This window comes from Gekko japonicus, unplaced genomic scaffold (genome assembly GCF_001447785.1).
Source record: "Gekko japonicus isolate JY-2015 unplaced genomic scaffold, Gekko_japonicus_V1.1 scaffold960, whole genome shotgun sequence".
NCBI lineage: Eukaryota > Metazoa > Chordata > Lepidosauria > Squamata > Gekkonidae > Gekko > Gekko japonicus.
This window is the reverse complement of record NW_015160866.1, coordinates 30,674-50,896: the sequence shown is the minus strand read 5'-3', so window position 1 is coordinate 50,896 and position 20,223 is coordinate 30,674. Positions and strand designations below refer to the sequence as shown.

At 43.9% G+C, this 20,223-nt stretch overlaps 1 protein-coding gene across 1 annotated transcript in view; it reads left to right on the top strand.

Moving 5' to 3' along the window:
• DNAH8 (dynein, axonemal, heavy chain 8) overlaps positions 1-19,964 on the top strand; it is a 262,658-nt gene extending 242,694 nt beyond the window's left edge. Inside the window, exons 89-93 of the mRNA XM_015422004.1 lie at positions 5,456-5,612; positions 9,732-9,884; positions 16,804-16,993; positions 18,220-18,345; positions 19,570-19,964. Of these exons, the coding sequence (XP_015277490.1) occupies positions 5,456-5,612; positions 9,732-9,884; positions 16,804-16,993; positions 18,220-18,345; positions 19,570-19,868 (925 nt within the window). The 3' untranslated portion in view covers positions 19,869-19,964. The remainder of the gene's footprint in view (positions 1-5,455; positions 5,613-9,731; positions 9,885-16,803; positions 16,994-18,219; positions 18,346-19,569) is intronic.
• The last annotated feature ends 259 nt before the right edge of the window (positions 19,965-20,223 follow it).

The following is a 20,223-nucleotide window of genomic DNA, read 5'->3' as shown; positions in this document are numbered from 1 at the left end:
GACACAGAGCTTCCAACCCCTGCTGGATACCAGGTAGAGACCTGGCAACCCTAATTTAAGTCCATCAAAATCCAAGTTAGCCCCTTCTCCAGGCTCTTAGCTCAATTATAGCTTTTTTGGCCCAGCAGCATCAGGTGATGATGACACTCAATCAGGACACATTCTTGCTGAAACCCTCTAGAAAGTTATCTCATCACTCCTGATTTCCCCTTCCTATCCTATGGGCTGCAGAGTCTCATGAGAAGCTAATTACCTCATTTCCAGCTCTGGCCTTGAAGATGATAAGGGCTATGTGTCTCGGGGTAGGCAGAGAGACCCAATTAGCAACACTTACAAGATGGAATAAGCCCCTTACTATTCACATTAACCCTTGAGAGGAATCAGGGGTGCTTTGCCTCATATGCCAACTAGGAAAAGCTGAGATTCATGGCCCAAACCATGATTGAAGCTTACATACCTTGGCAAAGCAACTACAATTCTATTAAGTGAGGTAGATCAAGGTTTTCATAGCAGCATAAGGTAAACTAAAATCCCATGGACTCAAAACCTACTTTAGGATCTGGGCATTGTTTCCCTCCATCCTATGAATAAAGGACAAGAGGTTATGGTCCATTTCCACAACAAATTTAACACCACACAGATACGGCATCAGTAGGGTTGCCAGGTCTGGGTTGGAAAATAGCTGGAGACTTTGGGGGTGGATCCGGGAGAGGGCAGCATTTGGGGAGGGGAGGGGCCTTAGCATGGTACAAGGCCATAGAGTCCACCCTTCAAAGCAGCCATTTTCTCCAGGGGAGCTGATCTCTGTCATCTGGGGATCAGTTGTAAAAGCGGGAGTTCCCCAGGCCCCACCTGGAGGCTGGCAACCCTGGGCTTCAGCTTGCTAAGGGCCCAAACCAAAGCCAGGCCCTCCTTTTCCAGTTTTTATGGTGCTAATTATTTATTTTAATTATTTTTCAAATTTATATTTCGCCCTCCCCGCGAATGGGCTCAGGGTGGATCGCAACAACAGGCCATTCAGCTGCCCAACACAATAATAATCAGTTAAAACAGGCAATGCAGTCAGCAGTCACACCAATGCATTTTGCACCAGCTGGAGTTTCTGGATCATCTGCAAGGGCAAGCCCACGTAAAGTGAGTTACAGTAATCAAGCCTGGAAGTGACCATTGCATGGGTCACTATAGCCACGTCCTTGCGGGGGGGGGGAGGTAAGGGACCAGCTGCCTGATCTGCCAAAGATGATAAAAGGCAGACCTAGCAACTGTGGCGACCTAGGCCTCCATAGAAAGTGAGGCATCCAGAACCACCCCCAGGCTTCTCACCTTCTGAGCTGACACAAGTAATGCACCATCCAAGGGGGGCAGCCTGATTCCTGACCCAACTCCCCCCCCCCCGACTCAGGTACAGGACCTCCATTTTAGTTGGACTGAGTTTCAACCGACTCTGCTGTAGTCATCCAGCCATGGCCTCCAATGCCCTGGTCAGATTTTCTGGGGCAGAGTCCAGGCAGCCATTCATCAACAGATAGAGCTGGGTGTCATATGCATACTGATGACATCTCAGCCCAAACCCCCGGACCAGCTGGGTGAGGGGGCACATATTGATGTTGAATAACATTGGTGAGAGAATCACCCTCTGCGGCACTCCAAGTTCAAGTGGGTCTCACAGGGATACTCCCCCACCAAGCACCACCCTCTGTCGCTGCTCATGGAGAAAGGAGGAAAACCATTGTAAGGCAGACACCTGAACCCTATTTCAGTGAGGTGGTAGGTCAAAAGATCGTAACTGATTGTGCTATTGGACTCTTGCTCTTTTCTGCTGCTACAGACAGACTAACATGGCTACCTATCTTGTTTAACTTTCTGAAGTCCACACAGAAATGATATTCAGTGGGGGCATCCTCTGACAACTTCTTTGGCAGGATAATTGTAGGTGCTCCCCACTCAGAGTGAGACTTCTTGATCACCCCTCACTTCAACATTTCTTTGGCAGGATAATTATAGGTGCTCCCCACTTCTTGATCACCCCTCACTTCAACATTTGTTGAATCTCAGCAGCCATGATTTCTTTCATGGGCCCATTCAGTGGGTAAGGACTGGATTTTATTGGTGCATGGGCCCCTGTCTCTATATGATGGACGATTGTCAGTCCAGCAAGACATGTTAGAGAAAAGAGGCTGGAAACAGCTCAACATTTGTTTCAGTTCATTCTGCTGCTGCTGTGACAAGGTGGAGGCCCTCGGTAGTTGCTCCAACCCTTCAGCTCCTGCACTCTCATTCAGTAACTCAGGCAAACACAGTTCCTCCCCCTCTGTAGCCTTCACTGGGAACATCTGGCCAGCCCTCTCTCAAAACAGTTTCAGACAGTTGATGTGAACAACCAGAATCTTTTTATTTGAACCCATTTCCTGGATCAAATAATTCTCCTTCTCCAAGTTTTGTAACACACAATACGGAGCAGCCCATGCAGCCTCTAACTTGGCTACATCATCAGGCTTCAAGACTAAGACTTTATCCCTAACAGCCAAGCTCCTAGGCTTAGCATGCTGGTCATAATAGACCTTCTGTTGAACTTGAGCCTGCTTAAGGAACTCAGCCACCTTTCTGACCTGCTCCAGCATCTGCTTTAACCTTGCCAGATTTTCTGTGGCACTAGTGGCACTGACATCTGACTCCCCTCCCAAGTAGCTTTGAGTAGTTGCAGGGGGGCAGTAATCCTTCTTCCAAAAATTAACTCATTAGGGGAGTGCCATCCCAGGCTGGCTATAGGGGCATTTCTAATGGCAAACACAAGATAAGGGAGTGCCCCATCCCATCTCCCTGGATTCTCCATAACATAAGCCTTTGGCATTTTGCCCAGTGTCTGCATACACCTCTCCACCAGTCCATTTGTGCATTTGTGATAAGCCACAACAGGGGTGTGCTTAATCCCCACCAGTTCATAAACTTTCTGCATTAGTTTAGAGGTAAAATTTGTTCCTTGATTGGAGATTATGACCTCAGGCCATCCAAACGTTGAACTAAACTCCAACACGGCCTGGGCAATATTAGAGGCTGCGAATGCTGACAAAAATTGAGATGCATGGTCTACCACCAGCAAGATGAATTGTCTTCCAGATTTGGTCTTTGGCAGAGGTCCCAAAATATCAATAGAGATTCACTGGAAAACCTGGCTAACCATGGGAAAAGGTCTTAAAGGCACTTTACGGTGATCTTGTGGAAATCCCACTTTCTGATAGATCTTACAAGTGCTGCGGTAATTTTGCATCCTTTGATAACATCTGGCCAGTAGAATGAATTGGAAATCCATGCCAGGGTTTTCTTTATGCCTAGATGTCCACCAAAGGGAGTGCCATGGGCCACCCTCAAAACTTCTTCTCTATATCTTTGAGGTATGACCAGCTGTCTCACATGCTCAGTCCGTTCTGGATAATTCTTAGGGAGATATTCTCTATACAACAGTTCCTTCTTCCATACAAATCTACTTGTTGCCACTTCATTCAGCTCTCTCAGTATCATCTCAGCCTGCAAGTGGCGGTCTTTGAGAGAGTCACACTCATTCTGTGCTTCCTTAAAAGCTTCAGATGCCAGAAAGCCCCTGGTCTCCCCCTTTGCTGTCATTCCCAACTCAGTCTGGCTTTTCTGAGATTCGGGGAAGGGATTAGAGCTTACTGGTGTCACAGCTTGCAGAAGTTCTTCCTTCAGAGGTTTCACTAAGGGGGCTGTCAGCTATCTTTCCCCTCTCAGGGCTCTTCCACATCCCGATTTTCATCACTTGTATGTTCCTATTGCTTCAGGGTCCCCCCCCCCGCAATGTGTTTTGCTCTGTCTAATAGTCCTAGAGGGAGCAAAACACATGTGAAAAAGGTGAGGGAAACCCAAAGCAATAGGGACAAATGAGTGACAAAAATGACAATGCAGGCTGTTTCTCCTTTGGCACCAGCTTCAGACAGTCATGGCTGAGCTGTCCCTTCTCATGACAGTGATAGCATTCCATCTTGGGTGTGGAGGTCACCCCTGGTTTGTTGTCTCAGGAGAAAACAGGGCTGATTTCGCACTAGAGTTGCCTCGATGTTGCGCCGCTGTTTGCCCCGATACTATTGGTCCATTTCACACCCGAAGCCGTGGGGCTGCATTTGACCTGCGGCTTCGCCCGATTTCGTCCGCAGTTTCATGATCCTCAAAAAACAGGATTACGAAATTGCGGGGGAAATCGGGCGAAGCAGCGAGTCAAAATGCAGCCCCGTAGCTTCGGGTGTGAAATTGACCAATAGTATCGGGTCAAATGGCGGTGCAACATCGAGGCAGCTCTAGTGCAAAATCAGCCCAGGACTCTGCCTGCCAGAGTGACTGGCAAAGCTTGCTCGACTGCTCTCTTCAAAACATCTGGAGCACAGTCCTTCCTTCCTCTCTGCAGCCAGCTTCCATGGCTTCAGCCCCTTCTGGTTGCCCTGAAGTTGAGCTGCAAGCTAGTCAGTAAAAAACACCATATCACTTAAGGAGGCAGGGTTACGGGCTTGAATCAGAACAGCAATGCCATGACATAGCCCTTATCATCTTCATGGTTAGAGTTGGAAATATGGTAATTAGATTCTCATGAGAACCTGCAGCCTATATGATAGAAGTGGGGACTCAAGAGTAATGAGGTAAATTTCTAGAAGGTTTCAGCAAGAACGTGTCCTGATTGGGTGTCATCATCACCTGATGCTGCTTGGCCAAAAAACTACAATTGAGCTAAGAGCCTGGAGAAAGGAGGCTAGCTTGGATTCTGATGAACTAAAGGCCTGGACTATGATATGCTCATATGGCAATAGACAGCAACATAGAGAATGCATAAGCTAAGTCCTTTGACTCTTGAACTTAAGGTTTGTGCCATCTAACAACACAGGTCTTGGAAACATGTTACATAGTTAAGCTAGTTTTTCTTTCTGTGTGATTTTAGAGTGTTGTATATGTTTCATTTTGTTCTGAAAGATATTAAATAAAACATAGTTTTTTTAAAAAAGGTATGGCTACTTGTGTACGAGGAATTTCTAAATGTATAGTTTATATACATTGGGTTGGATCCAGACTTTTACACAGGTACAAGAGTTCATGCAAGCATGTCTTCCCTGCTTTCCCCTTCCCAAAGTGCCTCTCTCCATGTTCCGTGCTGAGGGTTGAAGAACTCTCATAAACAAAAATGCTCCATAGCTTGGGGGCTGTAGTCAGTAGAGGGAATTGGGTAAAGTAATCCTCTTACTTTCAGGAGACTGCTATGGGTAAGGGAAGCAAGGGAATATCAGCTTGTAAGAATAAGAATAAAGCATCCAAAGATGTGGTAGAAAACTGGTTCTATTTCCCCTTTGCAACTCCTTCTAGAACAAATGGGATCTCTTTATTTACTATCTCTTGGTAAGTCATCTACTGGGCTTGGACATTCTAGTTATTATATAATATTTAAAATTACCCTCAGGTATCAGAGTAATACAGCGGCTGATGTTCTGAACACCATAACAAATATTCAGCCAAAAGAAAGCGGAGGTGGAGTAGGAGAAACTCGAGAAGCCATTGTCTATCGATTAGCTGAAGATATGCTTGAGAAACTACCTCCGGATTATGTACCCCATGAGGTGATTGTTTTAAATTTCTTGTGAGGGCTTTCCTAAAATCACAGACATGAAAATATTAATTTATGGTAGCAGACTGATGGAACAGTTGTGGCTTCTGGTTGGTCTGGAAGTTGCACTGTGAAAAACACTGAATTGCTAGAAATGGCATTCATCTATGAACATTATGCAATTAAAAACTTAATGGCTGTAGTGTAAAGGGGAAGCTGTGAGCAGGAGGCCGTAATGGACGGAAACATCTCAGAGTTCTAGAAAAGCAAAACTCATATTTCATGTTGAAATAAAGTCTTTTGAATAAGAACAGGCAGGTGCTAAGTTAATACAAATCCATTCGAGGAAAATCTATCAAAGTGGCTCACATCTTTGTACCCTATTCACAGTTCCTTCCTTTCCTGATCTGCAGTTTTGGTTTAGTTTTTCTTAAAAACAGAGGTATTTTTCTAGAAAGAACCGATCAATCAGAAAACACATAGGCAGCATCACGATATCATGACAGCCAGTCAGATTTAACTATCTGATGATATCATGAAGACAGTTTAAAATGAGGACAGTTCTTCATGCCTACACTCTGAATGGGAAAACATCTTTGCCCTTTTTCATAGTGTCATTCTAATCAGTTGCTGAAATTAGTGGACCCTTTACCAAGAGGTGAAGATTTTGCAAATATAATCCCATTTCAGATAATGTCTAAATATTCTGCTACAGGGAATCCTCTGGTGTTGCATAAAAGGAATATCATATCTTCTTTATTATGTTAGAACAGGAATTTGGCTGGATGTACATCTAATGGCTGTACCTTGAGGAAAAATTATTAGCTAATCAATTTCCAATGAGAATGGTTCCCTTGATGCCATATATCACATCAAAGGTCATGTGTTTCCCCAGATTATAGTAACTTCAGACAACTGTACTTATTAGTGAATAATTCTCTTTTTATAGTCAAGATGCTGCAAAAATTTGGCATGTGTGCTGCCAATGAAAAATTCAGTGGTTTCTTCAAGGACAATGAAAAACAATGAAAAAAGCAAATTATAAGATTCTTCCAGAAGCAATATGAAAGAATAAAAGTAGTAACAAAGTTGTATTTTGTTTATCCTGAAAATAACCTGTAAAGGATTTATTAAATGTAGCATATAGCTGCAGAACTTACTCTTAAAATTTAATAGGTACATGCATCGACCACAATGAACAGATTACAAATCTTTAAGTAAAACACAAGAACACAATAATTGCATTTTCTTCGCACTAACTATCTAGTCATTCCCTTATATATCTGGTCATAGATGATCATAAAATCTACTGACTGAGGATTCAGGCAACTGAGTGCTCTTCTCAGGGACTCCCCATTGGAATAAAAGGAGATAGTGCAGCAGAAATGCTTTGTGGACTGCAAGACCTTTTTGCCTAAAATCAGTCATTTGATGCTCAGACTGTATTAAAGCATTAAATTATTGTAGTGACTGGTTTATGGATTCAACTGCTTTCTTCAGTCCTTACTCTCATGATTTCCCACCCTGTACATGTAACATAGCCTGACACAACGTTTTAGATAAACACATATATAGAAAGAATAGGGTGCTGTTAGTTACCTCCATGCTTGAGAGGAGATGGAGATGGATGGAGTGTAACAACAGGGTCTCAGTTAATTACTCTAAGCATCCCACAATTAAGAAGGAGACAATTATACATCAGTCTCCAATTTTGGCATATTTATTTGCCTTACTGTGCCCCCCCCCCGGAATTGAATCCAAACAAATGGTGACCATATAAACTTAGCCTGTTATTCCTGTTTGGTTCTCACATCTGTTAAAACATCTTCATTATGTTGTATGCTATTTTACTGTTCACACTCTACCTACATGTATTGACTGATAACTTCCATATCAATGTGTCTGAGGAAGTGTGCGTGCATGAAAGCTCACACCTTGAATAAAACTTTGTTGGTCTTAAAGGTGCCACTGGACTCAAACTTTGTTCTGCTGTTTCGGACCAAAATAGATACCCACCTGAAATGCGCATCTTGCTTTTTACATAAGAACATAAGATAAACCAATGTTGGATCAGGTCAATGGCCCATTCAGTCCAACACGCTGTCACACAGTGGCCAAAAATACCAGGTGCCATCAGGAGGTTCAGTAGCGGGGCCAGGGCACTAGAAGCCCTCCCACTGTGCCCCCCCCCAAGCACTAAGAATACAGAGCATCACTTGCCCCAGTCTGAGAGTTCCTATCTATACCATGTGGCTAATAGCCACTGATGGACCTCTGCTCCATATGTTTATCTGATTCCCTCTTGAAGCTGTCCATGCTTGTAGCCACCACCACCTCCTGTGGCAGTGAATTCCGTGTGTTAATCACTCTTTGGGTGAAGAAGTACTTCCTTTTATCTGTTCTAACCCAACTGCTCAGCAATTTCATTGTTTGCCCACGAGTTCTTGTATTGTGAGAAAGGGAGAAAAGTACATCTTTCTCTACCTGCTCTATCCCATGCATAATCTTGTAAACCTCGATCATGTCACCCCTCAGCCGTTGTTTCTCCAAGCTAAAGAGCCCCAAGCGCTTTAACCTTTCTTCATAGGGAAAGTGTTCCAACCCTTTTATCATTCTAGTTACCCTTTTCTGCACTTTTCCTAAAGCTATAATATCCTTATTGAGGTGTGGTGACCAGAACTGTACACAGTACTCCAAATGAGGTCGCACCATTGATTTATACAGGGGCATTATGATACTGGCTAATTTGTTTTCAGTTCCCTTCCTAATAATCCTGAGCATAGTGTTGGCCTTTTTTATTGTAGTGGTTTAAGTGGTTCTCTGTCTTAGTGTCACCTTGGTACTACAGACCTGCACATTTACTTGGAAATCTTGTTCAATTGACCTGTTCTTTAGCAAATATGATTGGATCTATCCTCGATTCCATTTTTGGTGAATTTTCTGTGATGCCTGTATTGTTTTGTTATGTGGATACATTTAATCTTTGCACTAGAGCAGTCCCCTTGCCCTAACTTCTCACAAGGACTTACGTTACCTTAGTTCCACCTCTTCCTTACATTCTGCTTCCAGGTTCCCTCTCTCATTGCTTGACTGTCACCATCCATGAATAATGCTGATGCTTCTGCTGCTGTCAGCATCTAATTGCTTGGTACTGTCTATGGCATTGGACTCCAGGATAAGGGGCCTTGTTTTTCTAGCGAGCAGGCTGCCTATGATTGTCAGGATATTTTTATTTGTTTAGACTGGGATCCATGAATTGTACTGTATTTGAATCACATGTAGTGAAGTGGCAAGAGAGGGTTATTACCTCAATGATAGAAAAGGCACAAGTTAACAGATCTAGCCTCGGGTTAAAGAAGTAGAAGGGTTTTCATAGATCCCAGACTAGGGCTCTGGGCACCTGCTACCAAGTCAAAGTAGACAATATTGGGCTAGATGGACCAGTGGTCTGATTCCATATAGCGCAGCTGAGTTTGCATGCATTTCCCTTGCAGACATAAATGTGCAAGTATAAAAAGCAGACCTCATGCTTGTTGTACCATCTGACTGGGTTTTAGTTATTTGCTTCATTTCTACCTTGCCTGTTTCCCCCAAATGGGACCCAAAACCACTTACAACCTTCTCCAATTTATCCTCACAACAGCTCTGTGAAGTAGATTAGGCTGAGACTGAGTGACTGGCCCAAGGTCACCCAGCCAGCTTCCGTGGCAGAGTGGGGATTAGAACCAGGATCTAGCTGGAGCCAGTGGCTTCAGTCCAGGCCACATGTTTTCAGGGGGCACAAGCAGTATAATTTTCTTGTTCGCCCAACAGCCTGAAATGTACCCCCAAGGATAAGTAAGCACTGACAAACAAATGGTCATGCTTAGTCTTTAAAGTGCTACTACTTCTGTTTGATTTTGGTCATAGTGCCCATGTACAGGGACTACTGGCAGAACCTGTGTTGGATTCAGTTGAGAGTAAAGGTGACTTGCTAGCAATAAAATACTTTGATAGCTCTTTGAATTGTTAAGGTTTTCCCCCCTTAATCATAAATAGGAAGTCTGCTGTTTTTCCAAGTTAAAAAATATAATTATTTTGTTACTACTACTCTAAATGCCTTATTGACTAACTTCTCATTTTCTGTTTTTAGGTTAAAGCTCGCTTAATTAAAATGGGACATCTCAATTCTATGAATATTTTTCTTCGACAAGAAATTGACCGAATGCAAAAAATAATCACAATAGTTCGGAACAGTCTGAGTGATCTTAAATTAGCCATTGAAGGAACTATAATTATGAGTGAGGTAACCAAGCACTTCATTGTTATGGACAATTACTAGGATGTACACATTTTTTCATTACTTTTATTTTTCTAAAACATGATTCAGTTTTGTTAAACTTTGCTCTTAAAGCGATTGTTTTTAGTTAGTCTATTCCTTTCTTCACTGATTTTAGAAACAGATTTCTATATGTAACTTTATATCTTCTTCGTGGTCTCTATGCATCACACTTATGGGAATAGCGCCAGTGTCGATTCCGATCCGGGAAACTTCTAGAAAGCTCAAGAGATCTGGGGGCACCTCCACCGTGCATGCCCAGGGGACGGACCCCCAGCATCCCGCCAGTTCTCTTCTGACTGCCACGTTGATCAGCTGTGTCTGTGCCGGTCTGGGAACTTCTGTGAGGGGAAGAAATATCTTCTTTTCCTCAGCTCTTTTTCTTCAAAAATAAATAAATAAATAGTATAGTTGTTAGTTTTGTTCAGTTTAGTTAGTTGGGGGTTCTTGGCTGTTGTCAGAACCGCGCCTCCCTTGGGGTGGGAATTTTTTTCTTTACCTCACACGATTGTTACTTATGGCAAAGTGCTGGGGTTTTTTAAACATTGTACTCGTTGCGGCTACAAACCTACGCCAACCGACGGCCACTCGCTGTGTTTGGTTTGCCTGGGAGAAGTGCATAAACCTGACTCTTGTATCCACTGCGCTAAGTTCTCCAACCAAACTAGAAAAAATAGAGCAGCAAGATTACGTGTGGCCTTACTAGAGTTGGCCTTGTCCCCGCAACCTATGGCATCCATGTCCAAAAGTGTGAGGGAGAACACAGCGGAACGGCCTCAGTTGGTGCTGGTGGCTTGACATCGATCAACGTCGAAGGATCGACATCAAACACCAGAGGAGGTTGCTAAGTCGTTGGACGCAGCTTCTGAGTCAATGGTGCTCCTAACTGCTCCTGAGGACCGGTCCCTGACGCCCAGGCCAGGGGAGAAGAAGAAAAAGGAGAAGGCCCACACAAAGGTGAAACACAAGCATCATAAGGTGGGCACGAAGAGCGTGGCTTCAAAGGTGGTGCAGCCGTTTATGACCGCGACATTGACCACCATGCCTGGGCTCCCCAGATACTACCAAGGTGTCTGCGGCCCTACCGTTGAGACTTCTGGAGTCTCCCATTCCACGATCGGCACCGACTGAATCGATACCGATGGTTACCGACTCAGAAGTGGAGGAGGTTGTATTACCCCCAAAGCATATGGGACCTCCTAGCCCTCATGTCAGGCGAAGATCTCGATCCCGATCACCCATCGATATCGAGGATCAGTATTGACGGAAACGTAGCCGAATCGCCTACCATTCGTCTTCAGAGGACAGTGCTTCGCCACCAGCGCGCTTTACACAAGCTTTCCAAGGCCAACTTCCTCAGATTGCAAAGCCTCCAGTGATGTTACCGTGGGACCATAGAGAGTTACAATACTTACATGGTTCCTTCCTAATCACCTCCACTTTACCACGGCTGACTCCATAGCGTCGTGATGAGGGGGATGATCGATCTACCAGGTCATATCGAGGCCATTCCCCAGGCAGGGGACCACCTTCTCTGGACGTTGAAACTCAGGCCAAGCAGTGTGACCCAGGTCCATGCCAATCGGTGCCGAAGCCGTTGGTATCAACTCCTCGACATCGACAGTTGCCACTGACGCTGGGGGCCCTACAGCAGTTGGACAGCCCAGTGCAGTTGCCTCCACATTCCCCTGAGGTCTCTTCTCCACCATCGGGGTCGGACTCGGACAGGGAAGGGTCGGAACCACCTCCTGGTCCCGCCAACCCATCACCCTCTCAGTTAGTTGCAGATGATCTGCCGATCTCCCCTTCTGAGGATGTAAGGTCGTATGGCGACCTTATTAAGCGTATGGCTCACACTTTGGGAATGGCTGTGGTGCAGTCCCAACCGGAGGTCACGGATGCGGTCTTTGATATAATTCAACTGGATACATCTACCCCAGTGGCACTGCCTATGACACAGGTGTTGCTCCAGGCAGTAAAATTGCATTGGGACAGGCCTTTCTCCAACCCAATCTCTACACAATGCCTAGACCACATGTATCATATACAAGAGGGGGGAGCAGAATTTTTATGCACACACCCAAAGTCAAATTCAATGGTGGTCACTCTCTCCTCGAAGGGCAGGAAGACACACTCAGTGCCATCGGACAAGGAAAGTAAGAAGCTAGACAACTTCGGCCAGCGGTTCTATTCTGTAGGTGCCCTGGGAGTTAAAATGGCAAATTATTTGGTGTGTATGGGACGATATGAATATTCCCTCTGGGAACAGTTGACCAAGTTCCTAGCTCTGGTCCCCGAACAGCACCGTGATGAGGCACGCAAACTACAGAAGGAGGGAATGCTGCTCTCAAAGCAGATAATCAATTCCGCGAAGCATGCTGTGGACACGGCATCCAAAACCATGACGTCAGCTGTAGCGGTCCGCCGTCACTCTTGGCTATGCACGACCACACTCCAGTCAGACACTAGGTCTTTTATAGAGGACTTGCCATTTGATGGGGCGGGGTTGTTCCATGCCACCACGCATGCCGTGTTGCAGGACATGGATAAGAGCTTGAAGGCGTCCAAGAGCTTTGGAGTCACATCTTCCTACCGTCCTCAGTGGCCATGATCATGGTCTAGGTCCAACCGTAAACCATATTATTGTCAATCTCTGGATGATTCGTGGAAGGCCAAACAAACCCCTGCCTCTTCCAGGTTCCAATATGGCCAAAGGCCTAAATACCAACCTACTCAAACACAGGCCAAGCCAAAGGGGGGCAAGGGGTCCAATCAGTCTCTTTAACTCACCGGTACGCTCTTTCCTTACTTCATCACCCCATTCCACTTACCTGGGAGGGTTCCGTTCCACCTGGAACCTCATAACATCAGATTCCTGGGTCCTTTCCATTATAAACCACGGTTATGCCATAGAGTTCATTCAGTCACCTCCGACACCACACTTTGTCCAGACCTGGGCATCTGCCGATCTCCATCGGGAAGTCCATCAGCTACTGTCAAAGGGAGCCATAGAACCGGTCCCACACTCAGAGCACGGACAGAGGTTTTATTCGCGATACTTCGTGATCCCAAAGAAATACGGAACCTTACGGCCAATCCTGGACCTCAGGTTACTGAACAAATTCAATCACTACCGGAAGTTCCGAATGGTCTCCCTGCAAAACATCCTTCCACTCCTGACAAAGGGGATCTGGATGGCCACAATAGATCTGCAGGATGCTTACTTCCACCTGAATATCGTGGAAGCGCATCGAAGGTTCCTGAGATTCGCCATCGGAAACAACCACTACCAGTATCGTGTTCTCCCATTCGGTATTTCGGCAGCGCCGAGGGTCTTCACCAAATCAATGGCAGTAGTGGCGGCACACCTGATGTTACAGGGCCTACTGGTCTTTCCAACTTTGGCTGCTCCACTGCTTCAACCCCAAACGACATCCACAATCTCTAAGGTTCAAGATGCCAGAGGATGTCAGAAACTCTTTGGTTTGGTGGAGTTTGGTTCCCAACTTGACGAGAGGGGCCCCCTTCCAACTCCCGGTCCCAACATGCACCATCACCACAGATTTTGGGGTTGGGGAGCACACCTCACCGGTCGCTGTGTGGGATCCACATGGACCGCAGATCTCCAGGACACACACATCAATGTCCTGGAACTCTTGATAATATTTTATGCACTCAGATTGTTCCTGCCAATGGTTTCCAGATGGCGGGTGGCAATCCTGATGGACAACATGACTGCTCTGGCCTATCTCAACAGACAGGGCGGAACTCGTTCTCGATGCCTGTGTTTGCTGGCCATAGATGTGTGGGAGTGGTGTCTGATCCTCGATGTGTGGCCATCTGCAGCCCATCTTCAGGGAGTCCAAAATATCATGGTGGACTCTTTGAGCAGGGGAGCAGCCCCATTGCATGAATGGGAGTTCAATTGGAAGTACCTCCTCCCAGTATTCCATCAATGGAGCCACCCAAACATAGACATGTTTGCTACTTGGCACGACACAAAATGTGCCCAATTTTGCTGTTGAGGTGGGATAGACCCGTTATCTCTGGGAGATGGTCTCCTGGTACCATGGATGGGGGGTTTTCTGTTCATGTTTTCCTGATCCCTCTACTGACCAGGGTAGTCAGCAAATTACTATGACAACGAGTGAACAGTATAATGGTGACACCATGGTGGCCCTGCCAACCGTGGTTTGTGTTGTTTCTCAACCTATCCAATCACACTTTCTGCACTTTCCGAGATAACCAGACCTCCTCTTGATGGCTGAAGAGTGGATCCTGCATCATGACGTCCCAAACCTAAAACTGACGGCTTGGAGGATTCGAGGGAAGGTTTCTCTGACCGGGTAGTTTCAATTTTCCTTAATAGCAATAAGTCAGCCACTCGGACATCTTACGCATCCAAATGGAAACGGTTTTTGGAGTTTCTATGCCCCACACAGGTAGATCCTGCTTTGGTGGGTTTGCCATGCATATTTGATTTTCTATTGTCCTTGGTGGATAAAGAGCTTAGTCATGCCTCTATCAGGGTCTATTTAGCAGCTATATCTGCATATCATATATCATTGGACAATGTTTCGGTTTTCGCCCACCCGAAATCCAAACGATTTCTTAAAGGACTTTTACATTTACATCCCCCGTCTAACCCGCCTACCCCATCCTGGGACCTGTCACTAGTTCTACGATGTCTCACCCATAAGCCTTTCAAGCCATTAGCATCTTGTGATCTTTGGCTGCTTGCGTGGAAGATGGCGTTCTTAGTGGCTATAACTTCTGCAGGATGTGTGAGTGATCTAAGGGCGTTACATCACGACCCACCATACTTAACGTTCTTACCGGAAGGAGTAGCCCTATCGCCAGATGTGTCTTTTTTTACCGAAAGTGGTCTCAGCATTTCATCTAAATAGATGACTATTTCTGTCTGATTTCTACTCTGACCCTCAGTCGGAGGTTGACCGCCTGTGGCATTCCTTGGATGTCAAGAGGGCTCTACTATTTTACCTGCAACGGACTCGGGAGACACGTAAGGATACTAATCTCTTCGTATCCTATGCACTGAGGTCCCTAGGTCGCAAGATTTCTTCTCAGAGACTTTCAAAATGGCTGGTGGAAGTCATACATTTTTGCTACCTCCTAGAGAAAGTGCCTCTACCGTTGTTACCCAAGGTGCACTCTATGAGAGCTGTCTCTACATTGACGGCTTTTTTGAGGGGGTACCTCTTGAGGACATATGCCAAGTGGCTGCCTGGAAGTCCCCGAACACGTTTATCAAGCATTACGCCTTGGATGTCCATGCTAGTCGACGCTACAGTGTGGGCAGAGCAGTGCTCCAGTCTGCAGTCTCCTGAATGGCTGCCTTCATCCTCCTCCAGGTAGGACTGAGCTTTCTAATCTCCCATAGGTGTGATACATAGAGACCATGAAGAAGATAAACAGGTTGCTTACCTGTAACTGATTACACCCATCCTTCCTCACTGCTGGCAGCCTTTTCAGTCTGTTTGATATAAAGGTTTCTAGCAGTCAGAAGGAACTGGCGGGATGCTGGGGGGCCGCCCCCTGGGCATGCACGGTTGAGGCCTGTGCGTGCTTGGGGCAGGGGCCCCCAGATCTCTTGAGCTTTCTAGAAGTTTCCAGGATTGGAATCAATGCTGGCGCTATTCCCATAGGTGTGAATGCATAGATGACTACTCGAAGATAATCAGTTACAGGTAAGCAACCTGTTTTTATGAAGTATGCAAAGGTAAACAGTGTCCTTTCCTGCACCTTATCTCACTGGGCTTCATTTTGTTCAGCATTTTTTCCTCAAAGCCAGGCTTCTTTCTGAAATAGGAACAGTACTAGAAGAAAAATGCTGAGAACACCAGAATGCAGAGAGGTTAAGATGCAGGAAGGGGGAGGATTTACAGCACAATCCTAAACAGAACTATAACCTTCTAAATCCATTGAAGTCAATGGTATAACTGTGTGTAGGATTGCACTGTTAGTTCCTTTCATAGTCCATTCTTGTTTGAACATAGCTTCACCTCATCCTTTAGAATCTAAAGTTTAGATGTAAGTGGAAAGACACTTGAATAAATGCACATGGATCTCCCCCAACATCCCATCTTGTTTGATCCTTGTATTAATTAACTAAAAAAAAGTTTCCTGTCTTTATTCCCTACCAGGGTTAACAGTATCTCAAGGGGAAGGTGAGAGCAGTGGAAGAGTAATAGTGGTGGTAGAAAGTGCCATCAAGTTGTAGCCGATTTATGGCAACTTCTTGTGGTTTTCAAGGCAAGAGATGTTCAGAGGTGGCTTGCCATCATTTGCCTCTGCAAGAGTAATAGTAGTGCAAGAAAACAAATATTCAACCCTACCTACTGCAGCACCATGACTTTGATCCAAATAATTTCCTTATGGCGGCTTTCTAGGAAAATCACAGACATCAAGAGCTCTTGCCTCTGTCTTTTCATCCCAGCAGCAACACCGTCTGTTGCTTGGGAAGAAGAATATAACATTTGTTTGTATCTACCCATCCCAGTCTGTAGCACTTCCTGTATGACAAGGCATGCATGCGTATCTGATATCAGAATAAAACCAGATTAAAACATCAGAGAACAGAGTCACTCCAGGAAAAAGGAGACACTGGTTATATTGAGCAAAGCCCTCCCTGAGTCACTGAACTATCAGAGTGATTGGACAGATCTGAATGCTTACAAATATTACCAACTGTTGGGTTTTTTCAGTTTGGATTAAGTTTAACAAGTATATTAATAAATGGGAGCTTTTCAGTTCACTTTTTGATTAGCTAATATCTGAATGCAGATCTGTAATGACTACTCATTTTTTTAAATGGACACATCTCGAGTCATTAGCTATTTTACGTGTTTTATTTTCATTTCTTCAGAATTTAAGAGATGCACTTGATAACATGTATGATGCTCGAATACCTCAAATGTGGAAGCGTGCATCTTGGGATTCTTCCACACTTGGATTCTGGTTTACTGAACTACTGGAGAGAAACAACCAGTTTCGCATCTGGATTTTTGAAGGGAGGCCACATGTATTTTGGATGACTGGATTTTTTAATCCTCAAGGTCAGTGTTAGGAGATTATTATACATGGGCCTATATTTAACTACAGTTTCATTTACTCAACTACTATATTTACTGTACCTGATTACGTGGTGAATGGTAGAGTGGGATCATGCAGAGGGGCAAATTCAAAAAAGGTTAGAGCCTATTTTTTTCAATTCTATAATGAGAGAATTTACACCTGTCTTATAATGTAAGGGATAATAACTGGTCATATTTATCATCAAATTCATGCAAAAAGACATTGCCATTTATATCAGTGTTGGATTATTTAAACAGGTATGTGTGCCTTAAGACCTGTAAATAAAAGAAGAGTAGTCCATTCTAAATTACGAGTGGCAAATACTGGCTATATGACTTTCACTGTAATATTTAATTTTTTCATTAAAAAAGAAAATGCTGTGTGCACTGTGGCGAGTAATGTGATCTATCTGTTAGACGGATGGGGGTTAAACCATTGCATTACAATCCAAGTGGCCCATCCTGGACAAAAATTCCAGAACAGAATGGGTTAAACATGAACTCATACCCTGGCCATCTTTATTGAATTGTCCATCCTTTTTCAGCAGCCAGTTTCTACCCACCAATGGAGCTTTGCAGGTGTAAGGATAAGTAAGGGGAATGGTACTTACTATCAGAAAAACTCAAGAAGACCATGAAACATAATAAATCATGTGCCACTTTCAGTGGCTGAATGACCACTTTGTAGTGTGGTGAATTTATGAGTGCTACCACCTAACTTTTAAGAAAATCAATTTGCTTCAAGTTAAGTGAAAATAAAAGCTTTTGCTGAAGTATACTTCCTTCCAAAAAGAATTGTTTGTCATCTGTGGGCTTAAGATGGGAAGCACTAGGGATGTCCAGATATAAAATACAATCCAGACCAATAACAACCATAACTCTTTAGCCCAACTGTGCCTCCTCTCATAACTTGGCCAGCACTGTGTTTTGTTGATTACGCTTCCCAGTTGATGAAATCCTTAATATTCACTGCAACTCTGGATAGGGCTACTATTAACTCATAAATAAATAGCAACAGCTAAGTCTGCATCACTGCTTTTCTTATTTGTGTCATTTTCCCTTATTTATTCCATCAGCTTCTGTCATTAATGTGTTCCAGTAAACTTATTATACCTTGAATGCTTTAGTCACCAACTGCTGCAGTTTAGGAGGAGACAACAGATGGATCTGTATTATTCACCTGCTTTGTTTTTTCACTGACTTTGCAGGTTTTCTCACAGCTATGAGGCAAGAAGTGACTCGAGCGCACAAAGGGTGGGCTTTGGATACAGTCACGATTCATAATGAAGTGCTGAAACAAGTTAGGGAAGAAATCACAGCGGCCCCTGCTGTATGTGTAAAACATATCTATATATGTATACATATATGTGTGTATATAGGCATTGATTTGACAACAAATTACACTTTATGATCATTCCAGAGTCAGGTTCTAAATGCCAAATAATATTTGCTTTCCATTTAAAAAATGACAGTTGCTTGAATCCGGCAGAAGAGCTCACATAAGAACCTGGTGGACCAGATCTTTCCCTGCCTTCTTCTTTCCCCAGCACCCTGTTGTTTGTCCTGAAAATCTTTTCTGAATGTCAAGGGACCCTCATAGAATCATAGAATGTTAGAGTTGGAAGGGCTCTTGCAGGTCATCTAGTCCAACCCCCTGCACTCTGCAGGAGCATAGCCGAAAGATAACCTTACAACATACCTGAAACATGGTCATCCAACAAGCTCATAAACAAGCTCATACTGTGGGTTGGTCCCACAACTCTCAGAAAGGATTTTCAGGTCAAGCAACAGGCTCCTGGAGGATGAAGGCAGGGAAAGACCTCTTCTGTAATTTTTGTATGATATGTCCAACGCAATAATTTCCTCCCTATCATTTATAGTAATGACAAAGTGTGAAATAGTGAAGATTACAATATTGTGCTTTAATAGCCCACTGGCCCTCACGTTTCTTCACAGGGCTCTATGTACATGCATAAACAAAGGACAAAGGCAGGATTAGTGTGCATAGTCCTGCTTTCCTCTACACATGTTCAGTGTACATGTGATCCAAATATTTGAAAAGTATTTTTTTTTCTGGTAGAAAATTGAATTTGAGTAACTGACATTTATCATATTACAGAATCTTTGTGCTGGCAATTGACTAAAAGTTGGTGGAACTCAACATCAAATCCACTTTTCTTTGTGTGTACCATGACTGTGGTACAATGTATATCTATGTATATACGGTATATATCTATACTGAAGGAGAGAGAATGTGGATTATTTTGCCTCATTTTGAGGAATTCAATATCTGAACATTTCTCATTCCAATTTATTGCAATTTCACAAACTTTAAAAGTCAAGTTTCCTTAATTTCAAACTTTGCTAATTTACACCATGTTGTATATAGAAAAGCCTAACAGTACAATCCTAAGCAGAGTTATATCTTTCTTGGTCTATTGCAGTCAGTAAGGTTGGAAGATTGCAACATTGCTTAGGGCTACCCTGCAAGTTACCCAGTCGTGTCATAATTTTAAAGAACAGATACCTTTCTATGTATTTTAGGGAAGAAATCACAGCGGCCCCTGCTGAAGGTGTATATATCTATGGATTGTACTTGGATGGAGCTGGGTGGGACAGACGAAATAACAAACTCACTGAATCTACAGCAAAGATTCTTTTTACGCTACTGCCGGTTGTGCATATATTTGCAATTAATACGACTGGGCCAAGAGATCCCAAACTCTATGTTTGCCCTATTTACAAGAAGCCAAGGAGAACTGACTTGACCTACATCACTGCAATCTACCTAAGGACAACTGTGTCTCCAGATCACTGGATACTGAGAGGAGTGGCCCTTCTGTGTGATGTCAAATAAATCCTCATCCTTAGACAACTATAAAAACTCTTTAAAATATGAGATATTGATCAAAAATATAAGTTTGACTTGTTTGCTTCTATTAATTAGCTGTTCTCTTCCTCCTTAAACTACAGTGGTATTATTGCTCTAATAATTCTGCCATGTACATTAATGCTTTGATAGCCTGCCTTTTGTCAGCTCCATTAAATCTTTCTGTTTAAATGTAAAATCAAGTCTGATTTCTTCCTCCATTTTCACTTGGGATGAAAATCTCAATTTCCAGTCAGGACCTGTCATCCAAGTCACTAACCAGTTGTGCAGGAGTACTTAGATTTAATGGCCCAGTAAAAGGTCCGACTCTAGAGTTGCGGTG